This window comes from Mobula hypostoma, chromosome 9, assembly GCF_963921235.1.
Source record: "Mobula hypostoma chromosome 9, sMobHyp1.1, whole genome shotgun sequence".
NCBI lineage: Eukaryota > Metazoa > Chordata > Chondrichthyes > Myliobatiformes > Myliobatidae > Mobula > Mobula hypostoma.
This window is the reverse complement of record NC_086105.1, coordinates 148,774,282-148,794,289: the sequence shown is the minus strand read 5'-3', so window position 1 is coordinate 148,794,289 and position 20,008 is coordinate 148,774,282. Positions and strand designations below refer to the sequence as shown.

At 51.2% G+C, this 20,008-nt stretch overlaps 1 protein-coding gene across 9 annotated transcripts in view; it reads right to left on the bottom strand.

The window, feature by feature from the left end:
* Positions 1-20,008, bottom strand: part of capn15 (calpain 15) — a 316,435-nt gene that overhangs the window by 36,580 nt on the left and 259,847 nt on the right. For all 9 annotated transcript variants that reach the window (XM_063059439.1, XM_063059442.1, XM_063059437.1 and 6 more), the window contains 2 exons: positions 6,480-6,688; positions 688-871 (listed from right to left, as the gene is read on the bottom strand). In XM_063059439.1, the coding sequence (XP_062915509.1) occupies positions 688-871; positions 6,480-6,688 (393 nt within the window). The remainder of the gene's footprint in view (positions 1-687; positions 872-6,479; positions 6,689-20,008) is intronic.

Sequence of the window (20,008 nt, the reverse complement as noted above, 5' to 3'; positions counted from 1 at the left end):
CGGTAACAGGCCTTTCTGGCCCAACGAGCCCAATTACATCCACACGACCAATTAACCCATTAACCTGGACGTCGTTGGACTGTGGGAGGAAACCAGAGCCCCCGGTACAAATGTACAAACTTTTTACGATCAGCGGTGGGAACTCAAGCCCAGTCGCCAGTGCTGTAAAGCGTTACATTAACCATGTGGCCCCCTCACATTAAGCCCTTATAATCTGTTTCACTCTTGGCTGACATCATGGCAGATCTAGGCAGGCAGCCCCATCCGGTTCCATGCTTCCATGCCTACAACACACTCACGGGGCTGCAATACATGCTGTTACTGTTACTGAGGTTAGGTCAGGACAAGGCCCTCACGCTGCCCAGAGGTGGTATGGGAGAGAGCAGAGATGTCTGTGGGACGCTGGAATATGGGTTGGTTGGGGGAGCAGGGGTTGACCCCTCCCAGCGGGGGCTGCCCTCCAGTGTTCACTCGGTGAAAGAACATCCCATACCACTCATGGACTTGGGCTGTATATATTTTTTTGACTGTATGATTGCATACATGCTAAGTGCTGTGTGCTGTTGTTGGTGTGTTTCGCACCACACCTTGGACCCAGAGGAACGCTGTTTTATTTGGTTCTATTCGTGTATGGTTGAATGATAATTAAACTCTGAATTTGAACTTGGACGATGCGAGCCCTGGTACCTGAGAGAAGAGAAGGTATCCGTATTCGTCGCAGGGTAACATGTCATCCACCAGCACGGTGATCCAGGTCCCATCCTTGCAGAGCCGCACCTGGTAGGCACCCTCCAGGCAGATGGTCCGAGTGATCATCACCCTCTCCACCAGTTCCGGTCGTTCAGCAAGTACTGCGAGGGCGCTCAGAAACCTGCGACGTACAGCGAAAAAGAGCAAGGAGGCAATGCCGAGGATTTATAACACTTTGGTCACATTTAGAGTATCGTGAGCAGTTTGAGGCCCCAGAAAGGATATGCTGGCATTGCTGAGGGTCAAGAGGAAGTTCACGAGAATAAAAGGGTTAACGTATGAGGAGTGTTTGATGGCTCTGAGCCTGTAACTCACTGGAGTTTCAGAGAATGAGGGGGGAATCTCATTTTTTTTAAGATTAGCTTTATTTGTCATGCGTACATCAGAATATCAAAGCGGTCATGGCTTCCTCTTGTGCCAAGATGAGGCCACCCTCAGGGTGGAGGAGCAACACCTTATATTCCATCTGGGTAACCTCCAATCTGATGGCACGAACATCGATTTCTCCTCCCCTCCCCCCCCACTCTGGCCCCTTACCTCTTCTCACCTACTTATCACGTCCTCCTTCCCTTCCTCCTATGGTCCACTCTCCTCTCCAACCCTGTACCTGGCTGATCACCTGGCTTCACCTATCACCTTCCAGCTATCTTCTCCCCTCCCCCCACCTTTTTATTCTGGCTTCTTCCGCCTTCCTTTCCAGTCCTGATGAAGGGTCTTGGCCTGAAACATCGACTGTTTACTCCCTTCCATAGATGCTGCCTGTCCCACTGAGCTCCTCCAGCATTTTGTGTGTGTTACAGTGAAGTGCGTTGTTTGCGCTGGGGATGTGCTGGAAGCAACCCACAAATGTTGCCATGCTTGTGGCACCAACATAGCTTTGCTCAACACCCTAATGTGCGCACTTTGGACTGTGGGAGGGCACTGGAGCACCCGGAGAATACCCACGCGGTCACGGGAACAATACACAAACTGCTTACAGACAGTGGCGGGAATTGAACCCAGATCGCTAGTGTGGTATAGTGTTACGCTAACCACTACGTTACTGTGCCACGCACATTAACGTCGGAAAACTCTCCAAATAAACAGGCCAGGCACTGTTGGAAAAACAACACGATTAACAGTGAAACACCAGTTCCAACAAGAATCCTATCAAAAATCTCCCAAAATACAATGCTGTCTGACCCAAATATTCCTATCTTTCACTGGTATTGGAATTGGTTTATTATTGTTACAGAGAAAAGCTTGTCTAGCATACTGTTCGCACAGATCAGATCATTACAACTGTGCATTGAGGCAGAACAAGGTAAAACAGAATGCAGAATAAAGTACGACAGCCACAGAGAGCGTGCAGAGCAGGTAAACAATAAGATGCAAGATCATAACGAGGTAGATTGTGAGGCCAAGATTCTATCTTATTGTACTCTCTGTCAATCGACTGATAAGCTGTCTTTGGGCCTGGTGCTAGGTATTTTCAGGCTTTTGTAACTTCTGCCCGTTGGGACAGGGGAGAAGAGAGAGATCGTCTTCTCCCCTCTTCCATCAGAAGGAGATGCAAAAACAATCCTCCGATGGACAGACAGAGCCTGCCGGTCCTCGAGGTGGGGGGCTTGGAGAAGTGACATAGAACATTGTAACATCGGAACAGTGAGTTGCTGGTCTCCGTTCTCATTGTTGCAGGAGCGACCTCTCTCTCTCCCTCGATGGCAGACAGCCTGTCTGAGATACCCACAGGCTGGTTTGTGAACTCTAGTTTGATGGACCTTTTCTGCTGGTGTGGGCGTGAGGGGATTGGTGCTTCTGCTGGTGTGGATGAGGGGGTTGGGGGGAGTCAGTGTTTCTGCTGGTGTGGGCGTGAGGGGATTGGTGCTTCTGCTGGTGTGGATGAGGGGGTTGGGGGGAGTCAGTGTTTCTGCTGGTGTGGGCGTGAGGGGATTGGTGCTTCTGCTGGTGTGGATGAGGAGGTTGGGGGGAGTCAGTGTTTCTGCTGGTGTGGGCATGAGGGGATTGGTGCTTCTGCTGGTGTGGATGAGGGGGTTGGGGGGAGTCAGTATTTCTGCTGGTGTGGGCGTGAGGGGATTGGTGCTTCTGCTGGTGTGGATGAGGGGGTTGGGGGGATTCAGTGTTTCTGCTGGTGTGGGGTGGGGGGATTGGTGCTTCTGCTGGTGTGGATGAGGGGGTTGGGGGGAGTCAGTGTTTCTGCTGGTGTGGATGAGGGGGTTGGGGGGAGTCAGTGTTTCTGCTAGTGTGGGCGTGAGGGGTTTGGTGCTTCTGCTGGTATGGGTGGGGATGGAGGGGGTCAATGTTTTTGCTGCTGTTTGTGTGAAGAGAGGGGGCTTCACGACTTCAATGTTTCAAGGTTTCTCTGTTTCATGGACGCCTGTGAAGAGGACAAATTTCAGGTTGTACACCGTATATGTACTCTGACATTAACTGTACCTTCAAACCTTGAAACACTAGAGTGGGTGGGGTCTTTGATTACCTTTATTTGTCACATATACATCCAAACATACAGTGAAATGTGTTGTTTGTGTCAAATCAAATCAGCCAGGTTTCCACTGGGCAGTGGCAACGTAGCATGCCCACAACTCACTGACCCTAACGCGTACGCCTTTGGAAGGTGAAGAGAAACCGGAGAATCTGGCGGAAGACTGCATAGTCAGGGGAAGCACATACAAGCTCATTACAGGCAGCGGTGGGATTCGAACCCTGATCTTACAGCTGCCATCGTAAAGCTTTGGCCTAACTGCTACACTTCCGTGCTGGCTGATTTACTGAGGCAGCGAGAAGTGTAGACAAAGTCCATTTGAAGTTTCAGTTTCCAATATAAACTTTAAAACCCTCACTTACTGCTTTTGAATTCAGCACAAATTGGGTTGATTTTAAAATCAGGTTAAGTTGTCTTTCTGTGGTAACATGCAATATACGCCGTAGGGAGAAGCAACCATCTCCCCGTGTTTAATAGTCACAGCGTCATAGAATACTACAGCACAGAAACAGGCCCTTCAGCCCATCTAGTCTGTCTAGTCCTGTCGACCTGGATCTGGACCACAGCCCTCTATACACTACCCATCCATAGGGTGTAAGGGGTGTCAGGGAGGGGTAGCACCTCTGATGGGGGAACATGTCGCGTCCTTTTCAGGGCGGTTAGTCCACCTTTGGTCCCTATCTGGCACTCAGCTCTCACCTGTGGCTCCCTGTAGCTGTTTGCATGCGACAGCGGCCACACCCCGGGCAACGGCTTCGACAAGCCGGCTAAACCAGGTGAGGGTAGCCGACGGGTCTCAAACCCTCGGTGAGATAGGGAGTTGTCTATCCCAGCATGTGAAGACAGACTCCGGTGGATTGAGCGGACGAGACCAATGGAAGGTCCAATGGTCAAGAAGGCGGTCTCTGCAAGCGTCGTGGAACGTGTAGAGCAGGACAAGACACAGAAGACGTCCTGGTCATCCACTGCGCCTAGTCCCATCTCCAGCCGTCTAGACTCTGTCTTGCCACTGGATCCAGATGGGAATTGGGAAGAGAGAGTGAGGCTGACGCTGCGCAACTCTCCCTCACTTAAATCCAAATCACGCGCTAGTCTCAACACCATCATTATGGTGCCGTGGTCCTCATCGACGTCAACGATGGACGAACAACAACACATCCATGTACTTATCCAAACATCTCTTAAATGTTGTAATCGAACCCACATCTACCACTTCCAATGGCAGCTCGTTCCCCACTCTCACCCTCCCGAGTGAAGATGTTCCTCCTCATGTTCCCCTTAAACATTTCACCTTTCACCCTTAGTCTATGACCTCTAGTTTTAGACTCACCCAACCTCAGTGGAAAAAGGCTGCTTGCATTTACCCTATCTGTACCTCTCCTAACTTTGTAAACAAGTTATGAATTGTATAATGCTCAGGGTAACAGACAGCTTGCCTTGTCATCAGCGTGTGGTGTACCTCACCTCTGCCTCTGTCCCCGCTCCCCTACACAGCTCACCACATACGCTGCTGCTTCACAGCAGCCAACAAAGGTCTGACTTCCATTCACTCCCCCAGCAGCCCGTCAGCAGACAGACGCGGGGGCTTCTGAAGGAATCGGGAATCAGGAGGGTCGTGCCACACCTGTCTTTGGCTCTCAGAGTGCAGGGAACACTCTCACTGCGGTCCAGATAATCCAGGGCACTGGCAGATGGATCAAAGCTCAGTGTGGGGCGGACAGCGGCTGCTGGCATCTATGAAGAACAATCAAAAGATGCCACAGCCTCTGAAGCCAGAAGAAAGATCACAGGCAGCAGTACATCAAACATATTCCACATTCTGCCCAGACAGCTGCTGCGTCCTGTCCTCCGGAGGTTAAAGAAATTCAACATGTCCCCCTTGACCCTCATGGCTTTGTACAGCAATTGCTTTGCCTGTGACAGTATAGAAGCATAGAAAACTTACAGCACAATACAGGCCCTTTGGCCCACAAAGTTGTGCTGAACATGTCCCTACCTTAGAAATTACTAGGCTTACCCATAGCCCTCTATTTTTCTAAGCTCCATGTACCTATCCAAAAGTCTCTTAAAAGACCCTATCGTATCCGCCTCCACCACCGTTGCCAGCAGCCCATTCCACGTACTCACCACTCTCTGAGTAAAAAACTTACCCCTGACATCTCCTCTGTACCTACTCCCCAGCATCTTAAACCTGTGTCCTCTCGTGCTAGCCATTTCAGCCCTGGGAAAAGGCCTCTGACTATCCACACAATCAATGCCTCTCATCATCTTATACACCTCTATCAGGTCACCTCTCATCCTCCGTCGCTCCAAGGAGAAAAGGCCGAGTTCACTCAACCTGTTTTCATAAGGCATGCTCCCCAATCCAGGCAACATCCTTGTAAATCTCCTCTGCACCCTTTCTATGGCTTCCACATCCTTCCTGTAGTGAGGTGACCAGAACTGAGCACAATATTCCAAGTGGGGTCTGACCAGGGTCCTATATAGCTGCAACATTACCTCTCGGCTCCTAAATTCAATTCCATGATTGATGAAGGCCAATGCACCGTATGCCTTATTAACCACAGAGTCAACCTGCGCAGCAGCTTTGAGTGTCCTATGGACTTGGACCCCAAGATCCCTCTGATCCTCCACACTGCCAAGAGTCTTACCATTAATACTATATTCTGTCATCCTATTTGACCTACCAAAATGAACCACCTCACACTTATCTGTGTTGAACTCCATCTGCCACTTCTCAGCCCAGTTTTACATCCTATCGACGTATGAAACTGCAGAGGGTTGTGGACACAGCTCAGCACATCGTGGGAACCAGCCTCCCCTCCACAGACTCTCTCTGCACTTCTCAGCAAAGCAGGCAGCAAAGGGATCAATATCTCTTTAAAGATTGGCCTCATTTATTTGCATAATCAATAACCCCTCTCCCACCCTGGATATTCTATCTTCTCCTCTCTCCCATCAGGCAGAAGATATAAAAACCTGAAACACACAACACCACACTCAAGGACAGTTTCTATCTCCCGTTATAAGACTATTGATCAGCCCCAAGTAGGCTAAGATAGACTCTTCAACCCACAACCTACTGGGTTATGGCCTTGCACTTTGCCTACCTGCTCTGCACTCTCTCTGTAACTGTCACACTTTACTCTGCACTCTGCTATTGTTTTCCCTTGTGCTACTTCAGTTCAGGTGCTGTGCAAAACAAAGTTTTTCACTGTACCTCAGTAAAGACAAACCAACTTACCAGCAATTTCCCAGCAGTCCCTGGGAGATATCAGAGGGACGCGGAGTCCTGAAGATGGACCATTTGACGTTCCGATCTTTGAAAGTGTTGCAGCTGATTTCATGGGGCCGCAGCCACTGCTTCACCCGCTGCTGGACACTGTCCCCTTCAGGGAAGCCGACAGATTGTGGGCCTGGAGGGAAGCTGTCATCCACAAAATTCACATTGTTCTGAGAGACAGAGGAGGAGAAAACAAGGGTCTTGTTAGGAATGAGGGAGAAAAAACCCACAAGAGACCAATGCACAGCATCACTGTTCCCTCTGATTTGCGTGGGTATGTGGCCGCGCAGTAATTGAAATGCTCTCATGTACAGCCTTCGTTGCCACACAGCTAGAAAAAATTTACGAAACATGGAAGATTTTCATTGTTGTTAATTTCAATTAATAAATAAAATCAAAAAATGATTTTTCAATTTTCATTCTAAATATTCATAGTATCATTCTAAAGTTTGTTATATGCCTTGTAGTGTGATGTAGGCGATCATGGTCACATGACCATGACTGATCTTGGAAAGCTTTTCTACAGAAGTGGTTTGCCATTGCTGCCTTCTGGGCAGTGTCTTTACAAGATGGGTGACCCCAGCCATTATCAATATTCTTCAGAGATTATCTGCCTGGCGTCAGTGGTCACATAACCAGGATTTGTGATCTGCACCAGCTGCTCAAACGACCATCCACCACCTGCTCCCATGGCTTCACGTGACCCTGATCGGGGTCTAAGCAGGTGCTACACCTTGCCCAAGGGTGACCTGCAGGCTAGTGGAGAGAAGGAATGCCTTACACCTCCTTTGGTAGAGACATATCTCCACTACACTACCATACACAGTATGCATATATAAAAAACATGTAAAGTGCCGCACAGTTTTCAGGCCGTGTACAAATTTCCTGCTCAGATCAATGGTTGGTCCACACAGCTGTAAATAATATTAGAGGGGACGTTGCTCAGCATACAAACCCTCTGATCTTGACAGAGCAGCAACTATCCAACATGGTACAGCGCAGGCCCTTCCTTTTAACCTACTCTAAGATCACTGTTTCTCTTTCATCCACATGACTGTCTAAGAGTCTCTGAAATGTCCCTAAAGTACCTCCCTCTCCCACCACCCCTGGCAGTGGGTTCCACGCACCCACCACTCTGTGTAAAAACCTTCCTTTGACATATCACCAAGCTATGCCCTCTCGTATTAGCCTCTGCTGTCTTGGGGAAATTGGGCTGCCTACCCACTCTCTCAATGTCTTATACTGTACATCTCTGTCAAGTCACCTCTCATCCTCCTTCACTCCAAAGAGAAAAGCCCTAGCTCACTCAACCTATCCTCATAAAACATGCACTCTAATCCAGACAGTATCCTCTGCGCCCTCTCTAAAGCCTCCACATTCTTCCTATAATGAGGTGACCAGACTTTAAATCAGTAAAAAATATTTCTGAGGCTTCAGAATCACAGGAGATTTTGCAGAAGGTACAAATATAAAATGCTGGAGCAACTTAGGTCAGGTAGCAATGGAGGCCCTCCGCTGGTCAGGGTCAACCATGTCCCAGCTGTCTACACGATACACAACCCTGGGTACAGTAGTACGATACGGAGAGCAAGCTGTTCCCGTACAACAGGCTCTCCCTCTCCACACAGCTGACGAACCCAAGGGGACAGCAGAGACTGATACAGATTGGTACCAGCTTCACAGGAGTTACCAGTCAGTGTTGAACTCAGCGTTGGACTCCAGCTCTGCAGTTTTCCTTGGGGTTGACTCCTGAAGCCTTCCCAAGAGTGGGTATGGCTGCAAGGGAACGTGATCGGAGTTTTCCTTCTCCTAGATGAGCTCCCAACCGCGACTGATGAGACCCATCTGCTCAAAGTGTCTGATTTGAAGTTTCAGTAACCTGCCTTTGACCCTTCTGTCAGTAGAAACTGTTGTGCCAGACTTGGTTGTCAGAGGCCATTTGGGACACACGCCACTGGGAGCATTTAGTAGGTTGTGAGAGCTTATTTCCACTAACTCCCCCCCCCCCCCACCCCCGGGTAATGACAACCTTAAGGAAACAGGCAGCATAATTGGAGGGGAATAAACAGTCGATGTTTCGGGGCGAGACTCTGATTGCTTCAAACATTCCTGATTAATGTTTTGAAAAGATTGTTAAAGCAACTGCAATGTGTGTTAACTTGTTGGGAGCAAAGCATGATGGTTAACTAAATCACAAGTGGTGCTTCCTTCAAAGGATGTGACAAGTCTAGTTATAGGCTGCAGGCTGCAGGGGTTGTAATCAAGGCACGGGATGAGCTGGAGTTGTGTTGTACATGAAACTGATGAATAATGAGTGATAAAGAATCCATTATGTCTGCAAGGAATGCACAAATGAAATATAGTCCTATAAACAATCTTGGGGTCTGAGTCCATAGGACGCTCAAAGCAGCTGCGCAGGTTGACTCTGAGGTTAAGAAGGTGTACAGTGTATTGGCCTTCATTAATCATGGAATTGAATTTAGGAGCCGAGAGGTAATGTGGCAGCTATATAGGACCCTGGTCAGACCCCACTTGGAGTACTGTGCTCAGTTCTGGTCGCCTCACTACAGGAAGGACGTGGAAACCACAGAAAGGGTGTAGAGGAGATTTACAAGGATGTTGCCTGGATTGGGGAACATGCCTTATGAAGACAGGTTGAGTGAACTTGGCCTTTTCTCCTTGGAGCGACGGAGGATGAGAGATGACCTGACAGAGGTGTATAAGATGATGAGAGGCATTGATCATGTGGACGGTCAGAGGTTTCGTCCCTGTGCTGAAATGGTTGCCACAAGAGGACACAGGTTTAAGGTGCTGGGGAGTAGGTACAGAGGAGATGTCAGGAGTAAGTTTTTTACTCAGAGAGTGGTGAGTGTGTGGAATGGGCTGCCGGCAACGGTGGTGGAGGTGGATACGACAGGGTCTTTTAAGAGTCTTTTGAATAGGTACATGGAGCTTAGAAAAATAGAGGGCTATGGGTAAGCCTAGTAATTTCTAAGGTAAGGACATGTTCAGCACAACTTTGTGGGCCAAAGGGCCTGTATTGTGCTGTAGGTTTTCTAGGTTTCTATCAATTAAGTTTACAAGGAATGTGTTAACGATGTATGGTTCTCCAAAAGCAACATTAATCAGTTCAACCAGAAATGTACTAACAATGGTGGGTCAAACAAAGTGGATTTAGGAGCTTAATATTGACTTTATTTATATATCAAAATAAACTGTAAATATTTACACTGTGCAAGAGTCTCAGACACATGTAAAATAATTCTGTAAAGGGAATATGCTTGAAAAATAGTCATGCACTTTGGTAGTAGAAATAAATGTCTGGACTATTTTCTAAACGGGGAGAAAATCCAGGAATCTGAGATGCAAAAGGACTTGAGAGCCCTTGTGCAGAACACCCTGAAGGTTCACCTGCAGGTTGAGTTGAGGAAGGGAAATGCCATGTGAGCATTCATTTCAAAATGTCTAGAGTACAAGATCAAGGATGTGATACTGAAGCTTTATAAGGCTCTGCTGAGGCCTCATCTTGAGTTTTGGGCCCCTCATCTTAGAAGAGATGTGCTGGCATTGGAGAGGGTCCAGAGGAGGTTCACAAGGATGATTCCAGGAAAGAAAGTGTTATCCTACGAGGAACATTTGATAGCTCTGGTTCTGTACTCGCTGGAATTCAGAAGGATAAGGGGAATCTTATTGAAACTTTTTGAATGTTGAAAGGTCTAGACAGAGTAGATGTGGAAAGGATGTTTCCCCATGGTGGGGGGAGTCTAGGACAAGAGGGCACAGCCTCAGGATAGAAGGGCATCCTTTCAAAACAGAGATACGGAGAAATTTCTTTAGCCAAAGGGTGGTGAATTTGTGGAATTTGTTGCCACATGCAGCTGTGGAGGCCTGGTCATTGGGTGTATTTAAGTCAGGGATTGGTAAGTTCTTGATTGGACATGGCATCAAAGGTTACGGGGAGAAGGCCGGGAACTGGGCTTGAGGAAAACGAGAAAAGGATCAGCCATGATTGAATAGTGGAGCAGACTCGATGGGCCAGATGGCCTAATTCTGCTCCTATGTCCTACGGTCTAAAAAATAATTAAATGAAAAGTTTTTAAATATCAAAAAAATTACGAAGAGTAGTGAACAGTAAAAAACTAAATCAATATTTGGCATGATCACCCTTTGCCGTTAAAACTGCATCAATTCTCTTAGGTATACCATCGTGTAGTTTTATAAGAAAATCAGCTGGTAGGACGTTTCAAGCATCTTGGAGGATTTGCCACAGTTCTTCTCAGACTTTGGCTGTCTTGCTTGCTTCTGTCTCTCCAGGTATTCCCGGACAGCCTTGATGATGTTGAGATCGGGCCTCTGTGGAGGCCAAATGATCTGAAACCATAGAAAACATCTAGGGGGCTAAGACTTTTGCACAGTACTGTACACGAACAACAAGGTAGGAGAACGGGGTTGAGGGGGATAATAAATCAGCCATAATGGAATAGCAGAGCAGGTAGATGGGCAAATTCTGCTCCTATGACTTAGAATATAATAATTAAACCATACAATACGTGTTCATCAAAGTTGCTGGTGAACGCAGCAGGCCAGGCAGCATCTCTAGGAAGAGGTACAGTCGACGTTTCAGGCCGAGACCCTTTGTCAGGACCCTACGTCAGTACTGATTAAGGGTCTCGGCCTGAAACGTCGACTGTACCTCTTCCTAGAGATGCTGCCTGGCCTGCTGCGTTCACCAGCAACTTTGATGTGTGTTGCTTGAATTTCCAGCATCTGCAGAATTCCTCGTGTTTGCCCTACGTGTTCATGCTCACATTCATTGTCAGTGCTTCCAGTACTGTTCTGTTACATCTCTTCACACCAACAGGATGGTTCCCAGTTATGTGGACACCTGGGGTAGATCACTACTAGAACTGATTCCCCCACCCCTCACCCCCCCATCCAGTAATGGAGAACCACAGAGTATGCTCCTTCCTCACCAAGACATTGTGGTGCCTGCTCTGAGCTTCAGCACGTACTCTCACAGTCCGAAATGTGCCAGTCAGTGGCCTTCCTCTACAGTCGGCGGCGTTCCTCTACACTCAGTGGCATTCCTCTACAGTCGGTAGTGTTCCTCTACAGTCAGCAGCATTCCTCTACACTCAGTGGCATTCCTCTACAGTCGGCAGCGTTCCTCTACAGTCAGCAGTGTTCCTCTACACTCAGTGGCATTCCTCTACAGTCGGCAGCGTTCCTCTACAGTCGGCAGTGTTCCTCTACAGTCGGCGGCGTTCCTCTACAGTCGGCAGCATTCCTCTACACTCAGTGGCATTCCTCTACAGTCGGCGGCGTTCCTCTACAGTCGGCGGCGTTCCTCTACAGTCGGCAGCGTTCCTCCAGACACCTCACTGTGCTTATCACTGATTTAGGGGCAGAGAACAGTCAGCAGCGTTCCTCTACAGTCGGCAGTGTTCCTCTACAGTCGGCAGCATTCCTCTACACTCAGTGGCATTCCTCTACAGTCGGCAGCGTTCCTCCAGACACCTCACTGTGCTTATCACTGATTTAGGGGCAGAGAACAGTCAGCAGCGTTCCTCTACAGTCGGCAGTGTTCCTCTACAGTCGGCAGCATTCCTCTACACTCAGTGGCATTCCTCTACAGTCGGCAGTGTTCCTCTACAGTCAACAGTGTTCCTCTACACTCAGTGGCATTCCTCTACAGTCGGCAGTGTTCCTCTACAGTCGGCGGCGTTCCTCTACAGTCGGCGGCGTTCCTCTACACTCAGTGGCATTCCTCTACAGTCGGCAGTGTTCCTCTACAGTCGGTAGTGTTCCTCTACAGTCGGCGGTGTTCCTCTACAGTCAGCAGCATTCCTCTACACTCAGTGGCATTCCTCTACAGTCGGCAGCGTTCCTCTACAGTCGGCAGTGTTCCTCTACAGTCGGCAGCGTTCCTCTACAGTCGGCAGCATTCCTCTACACTCAGTGGCATTCCTCTACAGTCAGCGGCATTCCTCTACAGTCGGCAGCGTTCCTCTACAGTCGGCAGCGTTCCTCCAGACACCTCACTGTGCTTTATCACTGATTTAGGGGCAGAGAACAGTCAGCAGCGTTCCTCTACAGTCGGCAGCGTTCCTCTACAGTCGGCAGCGTTCCTCTACAGTCGGCAGCATTCCTCTACACTCAGTGGCATTCCTCTACAGTCAGCAGTGTTCCTCTACACTCAGTGGCATTCCTCTACAGTCGGCGGCGTTTCTCTACAGCCGGCAGCATTCCTCTACACTCAGTGGCATTCCTCTACAGTCGGCGGCGTTTCTCTACAGTCGGCAGCATTCCTCTACACTCAGTGGCATTCCTCTACAGTCGGCGGCGTTCCTCTACAGTCGGCAGTGTTCCTCTACACTCAGTGGCGTTCCTCTACAGTCAGCAGCGTTCCTCTACAGTCGGCAGTGTTCCTCTACAGTCAACAGTGTTCCTCCAGACACCTCACTGTGCTTTATCACTGATTTAGGGGCAGAGAACAGTCAGCAGCGTTCCTCTACAGTCGGCAGCGTTCCTCTACAGTCGGCAGCATTCCTCTACACTCAGTGGCATTCCTCTACAGTCGGCAGTGTTCCTCTACAGTCGGCGGCGTTCCTCTACAGCCGGCAGCATTCCTCTACACTCAGTGGCATTCCTCTACAGTCAGCAGTGTTCCTCTACAGTCGGCGGCGTTCCTCTACAGTCGGCAGCGTTCCTCTACAGTCGGCGGTGTTCCTCCTGACACCTCGCCGCGCTTATCACTCATTTAGGGGCAGAGAACAGTCAGCAGTGTTCCTCTACAGTGGGCGGCGTTCCTCTACAGTCGGCGGCATTCCTCTACAGTCGGCGGCATTCCTCTACAGTCAGCAGCATTCCTCTACACTCAGTGGCATTCCTCTACAGTCGGCGGCGTTCCTCTACAGTCGGCAGTGTTCCTCTACACTCAGTGGCGTTCCTCTACAGTCAGCAGCGTTCCTCTACAGTCGGCAGTGTTCCTCTACAGTCAACAGTGTTCCTCCAGACACCTCACTGTGCTTTATCACTGATTTAGGGGCAGAGAACAGTCAGCAGCGTTCCTCTACAGTCGGCAGCGTTCCTCTACAGTCGGCAGCATTCCTCTACACTCAGTGGCATTCCTCTACAGTCGGCAGTGTTCCTCTACAGTCGGCGGCGTTCCTCTACAGCCGGCAGCATTCCTCTACACTCAGTGGCATTCCTCTACAGTCAGCAGTGTTCCTCTACAGTCGGCGGCGTTCCTCTACAGTCGGCAGCGTTCCTCTACAGTCGGCGGTGTTCCTCCTGACACCTCGCCGCGCTTATCACTCATTTAGGGGCAGAGAACAGTCAGCAGTGTTCCTCTACAGTGGGCGGCGTTCCTCTACAGTCGGCGGCATTCCTCTACAGTCGGCGGCATTCCTCTACACTCAGTGGCATTCCTCTACAGTCAGCAGTGTTCCTCTACAGTCAGCGGCGTTCCTCTACAGTCAGCGGCGTTCCTCTACAGTCGGCAGCGTTCCTCTACAGTCAACAGTGTTCCTCTACAGTCGGCGGCGTTCCTCTACAGTCAGCAGCATTCCTCTACACTCAGTGGCATTCCTCTACAGTCGGCAGCGTTCCTCTACAGTCGGCAGCGTTCCTCTACAGTCGGCAGTGTTCCTCTACAGTCGGCGGCGTTCCTCTACAGTCGGCAGCGTTCCTCCAGACACCTCACTGTGCTTTATCACTGATTTAGGGGCAGAGAACAGTCAGCAGCGTTCCTCTACAGTCGGCAGCGTTCCTCTACAGTCGGCAGCATTCCTCTACACTCAGTGGCATTCCTCTACAGTCGGCAGTGTTCCTCTACAGTCGGCGGCGTTCCTCTACAGCCGGCAGCATTCCTCTACACTCAGTGGCATTCCTCTACAGTCAGCAGTGTTCCTCTACAGTCGGCGGCGTTCCTCTACAGTCGGCAGCGTTCCTCTACAGTCGGCGGTGTTCCTCCTGACACCTCGCCGCGCTTATCACTCATTTAGGGGCAGAGAACAGTCAGCAGCGTTCCTCTACAGTCGGCGGCATTCCTCTACAGTCGGCAGCATTCCTCTACAGTGGGCGGCGTTCCTCTACAGTCGGCGGCGTTCCTCTACAGTCGGCGGCATTCCTCTACAGTCGGCGGCATTCCTCTACACTCAGTGGCATTCCTCTACAGTCAGCAGTGTTCCTCTACAGTCGGCGGCGTTCCTCTACAGTCGGCAGCATTCCTCCAGACACCTCACTGTGCTTATCACTGATTTAGGGGCAGAGAACAGTCAGCAGCGTTCCTCTACAGTCGGCAGTGTTCCTCTACAGTCGGCAGCATTCCTCTACACTCAGTGGCATTCCTCTACAGTCGGCAGTGTTCCTCTACAGTCAACAGTGTTCCTCTACACTCAGTGGCATTCCTCTACAGTCGGCAGTGTTCCTCTACAGTCGGCGGCATTCCTCTACAGTCGGCGGCGTTCCTCTACAGTCGGCGGCGTTCCTCTACACTCAGTGGCATTCCTCTACAGTCGGTAGTGTTCCTCTACAGTCGGCGGCGTTCCTCTACAGTCGGCGGCGTTCCTCTACACTCAGTGGCATTCCTCTACAGTCGGTAGTGTTCCTCTACAGTCGGCGGCGTTCCTCTACAGTCAGCAGCATTCCTCTACACTCAGTGGCATTCCTCTACAGTCGGCAGCGTTCCTCTACAGTCGGCAGTGTTCCTCTACAGTCGGCGGCGTTCCTCTACAGTCGGCAGCATTCCTCTACACTCAGTGGCATTCCTCTACGGTCAGCAGTGTTCCTCTACAGTCAGCGGCATTCCTCTACAGTTGGCAGCGTTCCTCTACAGTCGGCAGCGTTCCTCCAGACACCTCACTGTGCTTTATCACTGATTTAGGGGCAGAGAACAGTCAGCAGCGTTCCTCTACAGTCGGCAGCGTTCCTCTACAGTCGGCAGCATTCCTCTACACTCAGTGGCATTCCTCTACAGTCAGCAGTGTTCCTCTACACTCAGTGGCATTCCTCTACAGTCGGCAGTGTTCCTCTACAGTCGGCGGCGTTCCTCTACAGCCGGCAGCATTCCTCTACACTCAGTGGCATTCCTCTACAGTCGGCGGCGTTCCTCTACAGTCGGCAGCGTTCCTCTACAGTCGGTGGTGTTCCTCCTGACACCTCGCCGCGCTTATCACTCATTTAGGGGCAGAGAACAGTCAGCAGCGTTCCTCTACAGTCGGCAGCATTCCTCTACAGTCGGCGGCGTTCCTCTACAGCCGGCAGCATTCCTCTACACTCAGTGGCATTCCTCTACAGTCGGCGGCGTTTCTCTACAGTCGGCAGCGTTCCTCTACACTCAGTGGCATTCCTCTACAGTCAGCAGTGTTCCTCTACAGTCGGCGGCGTTCCTCTACAGTCGGCAGCATTCCTCCAGACACCTCACTGTGCTTATCACTGATTTAGGGGCAGAGAACAGTCAGCAGCGTTCCTCTACAGTCGGCAGTGTTCCTCTACAGTCGGCAGCATTCCTCTACACTCAGTGGCATTCCTCTACAGTCGGCAGTGTTCCTCTACAGTCAACAGTGTTCCTCTACACTCAGTGGCATTCCTCTACAGTCGGCAGTGTTCCTCTACAGTCAGCAGCATTCCTCTACACTCAGTGGCATTCCTCTACAGTCGGCAGCGTTCCTCTACAGTCGGCAGTGTTCCTCTACAGTCGGCAGCGTTCCTCTACAGTCGGCAGCATTCCTCTACACTCAGTGGCATTCCTCTACAGTCAGCGGCATTCCTCTACAGTCGGCAGCGTTCCTCTACAGTCGGCAGCGTTCCTCCAGACACCTCACTGTGCTTTATCACTGATTTAGGGGCAGAGAACAGTCAGCAGCGTTCCTCTACAGTCGGCAGCGTTCCTCTACAGTCGGCAGCGTTCCTCTACAGTCGGCAGCATTCCTCTACACTCAGTGGCATTCCTCTACAGTCAGCAGTGTTCCTCTACACTCAGTGGCATTCCTCTACAGTCGGCGGCGTTTCTCTACAGCCGGCAGCATTCCTCTACACTCAGTGGCATTCCTCTACAGTCGGCGGCGTTTCTCTACAGTCGGCAGCATTCCTCTACACTCAGTGGCATTCCTCTACAGTCGGCGGCGTTCCTCTACAGTCGGCAGTGTTCCTCTACACTCAGTGGCGTTCCTCTACAGTCAGCAGCGTTCCTCTACAGTCGGCAGTGTTCCTCTACAGTCAACAGTGTTCCTCCAGACACCTCACTGTGCTTTATCACTGATTTAGGGGCAGAGAACAGTCAGCAGCGTTCCTCTACAGTCGGCAGCGTTCCTCTACAGTCGGCAGCATTCCTCTACACTCAGTGGCATTCCTCTACAGTCGGCAGTGTTCCTCTACAGTCGGCGGCGTTCCTCTACAGCCGGCAGCATTCCTCTACACTCAGTGGCATTCCTCTACAGTCAGCAGTGTTCCTCTACAGTCGGCGGCGTTCCTCTACAGTCGGCAGCGTTCCTCTACAGTCGGCGGTGTTCCTCCTGACACCTCGCCGCGCTTATCACTCATTTAGGGGCAGAGAACAGTCAGCAGTGTTCCTCTACAGTGGGCGGCGTTCCTCTACAGTCGGCGGCATTCCTCTACAGTCGGCGGCATTCCTCTACAGTCAGCAGCATTCCTCTACACTCAGTGGCATTCCTCTACAGTCGGCGGCGTTCCTCTACAGTCGGCAGTGTTCCTCTACACTCAGTGGCGTTCCTCTACAGTCAGCAGCGTTCCTCTACAGTCGGCAGTGTTCCTCTACAGTCAACAGTGTTCCTCCAGACACCTCACTGTGCTTTATCACTGATTTAGGGGCAGAGAACAGTCAGCAGCGTTCCTCTACAGTCGGCAGCGTTCCTCTACAGTCGGCAGCATTCCTCTACACTCAGTGGCATTCCTCTACAGTCGGCAGTGTTCCTCTACAGTCGGCGGCGTTCCTCTACAGCCGGCAGCATTCCTCTACACTCAGTGGCATTCCTCTACAGTCAGCAGTGTTCCTCTACAGTCGGCGGCGTTCCTCTACAGTCGGCAGCGTTCCTCTACAGTCGGCGGTGTTCCTCCTGACACCTCGCCGCGCTTATCACTCATTTAGGGGCAGAGAACAGTCAGCAGTGTTCCTCTACAGTGGGCGGCGTTCCTCTACAGTCGGCGGCATTCCTCTACAGTCGGCGGCATTCCTCTACACTCAGTGGCATTCCTCTACAGTCAGCAGTGTTCCTCTACAGTCAGCGGCGTTCCTCTACAGTCAGCGGCGTTCCTCTACAGTCGGCAGCGTTCCTCTACAGTCAACAGTGTTCCTCTACAGTCGGCGGCGTTCCTCTACAGTCAGCAGCATTCCTCTACACTCAGTGGCATTCCTCTACAGTCGGCAGCGTTCCTCTACAGTCGGCAGCGTTCCTCTACAGTCGGCAGTGTTCCTCTACAGTCGGCGGCGTTCCTCTACAGTCGGCAGCGTTCCTCCAGACACCTCACTGTGCTTTATCACTGATTTAGGGGCAGAGAACAGTCAGCAGCGTTCCTCTACAGTCGGCAGCGTTCCTCTACAGTCGGCAGCATTCCTCTACACTCAGTGGCATTCCTCTACAGTCGGCAGTGTTCCTCTACAGTCGGCGGCGTTCCTCTACAGCCGGCAGCATTCCTCTACACTCAGTGGCATTCCTCTACAGTCAGCAGTGTTCCTCTACAGTCGGCGGCGTTCCTCTACAGTCGGCAGCGTTCCTCTACAGTCGGCGGTGTTCCTCCTGACACCTCGCCGCGCTTATCACTCATTTAGGGGCAGAGAACAGTCAGCAGCGTTCCTCTACAGTCGGCGGCATTCCTCTACAGTCGGCAGCATTCCTCTACAGTGGGCGGCGTTCCTCTACAGTCGGCGGCGTTCCTCTACAGTCGGCGGCATTCCTCTACAGTCGGCGGCATTCCTCTACACTCAGTGGCATTCCTCTACAGTCAGCAGTGTTCCTCTACAGTCGGCGGCGTTCCTCTACAGTCGGCAGCATTCCTCCAGACACCTCACTGTGCTTATCACTGATTTAGGGGCAGAGAACAGTCAGCAGCGTTCCTCTACAGTCGGCAGTGTTCCTCTACAGTCGGCAGCATTCCTCTACACTCAGTGGCATTCCTCTACAGTCGGCAGTGTTCCTCTACAGTCAACAGTGTTCCTCTACACTCAGTGGCATTCCTCTACAGTCGGCAGTGTTCCTCTACAGTCGGCGGCATTCCTCTACAGTCGGCGGCGTTCCTCTACAGTCGGCGGCGTTCCTCTACACTCAGTGGCATTCCTCTACAGTCGGTAGTGTTCCTCTACAGTCGGCGGCGTTCCTCTACAGTCGGCGGCGTTCCTCTACACTCAGTGGCATTCCTCTACAGTCGGTAGTGTTCCTCTACAGTCGGCGGCGTTCCTCTACAGTCAGCAGCATTCCTCTACACTCAGTGGCATTCCTCTACAGTCGGCAGCGTTCCTCTACAGTCGGCAGTGTTCCTCTACAGTCGGCGGCGTTCCTCTACAGTCGGCAGCATTCCTCTACACTCAGTGGCATTCCTCTACGGTCAGCAGTGTTCCTCTACAGTCAGCGGCATTCCTCTACAGTTGGCAGCGTTCCTCTACAGTCGGCAGCGTTCCTCCAGACACCTCACTGTGCTTTATCACTGATTTAGGGGCAGAGAACAGTCAGCAGCGTTCCTCTACAGTCGGCAGCGTTCCTCTACAGTCGGCAGCATTCCTCTACACTCAGTGGCATTCCTCTACAGTCAGCAGTGTTCCTCTACACTCAGTGGCATTCCTCTACAGTCGGCAGTGTTCCTCTACAGTCGGCGGCGTTCCTCTACAGCCGGCAGCATTCCTCTACACTCAGTGGCATTCCTCTACAGTCGGCGGCGTTCCTCTACAGTCGGCAGCGTTCCTCTACAGTCGGTGGTGTTCCTCCTGACACCTCGCCGCGCTTATCACTCATTTAGGGGCAGAGAACAGTCAGCAGCGTTCCTCTACAGTCGGCAGCATTCCTCTACAGTCGGCGGCGTTCCTCTACAGCCGGCAGCATTCCTCTACACTCAGTGGCATTCCTCTACAGTCGGCGGCGTTTCTCTACAGTCGGCAGCGTTCCTCTACACTCAGTGGCATTCCTCTACAGTCAGCAGTGTTCCTCTACAGTCGGCGGCGTTCCTCTACAGTCGGCAGCATTCCTCCAGACACCTCACTGTGCTTATCACTGATTTAGGGGCAGAGAACAGTCAGCAGCGTTCCTCTACAGTCGGCAGTGTTCCTCTACAGTCGGCAGCATTCCTCTACACTCAGTGGCATTCCTCTACAGTCGGCAGTGTTCCTCTACAGTCAACAGTGTTCCTCTACACTCAGTGGCATTCCTCTACAGTCGGCAGTGTTCCTCTACAGTCGGCGGCATTCCTCTACAGTCGGCGGCGTTCCTCTACAGTCGGCGGCGTTCCTCTACACTCAGTGGCATTCCTCTACAGTCGGT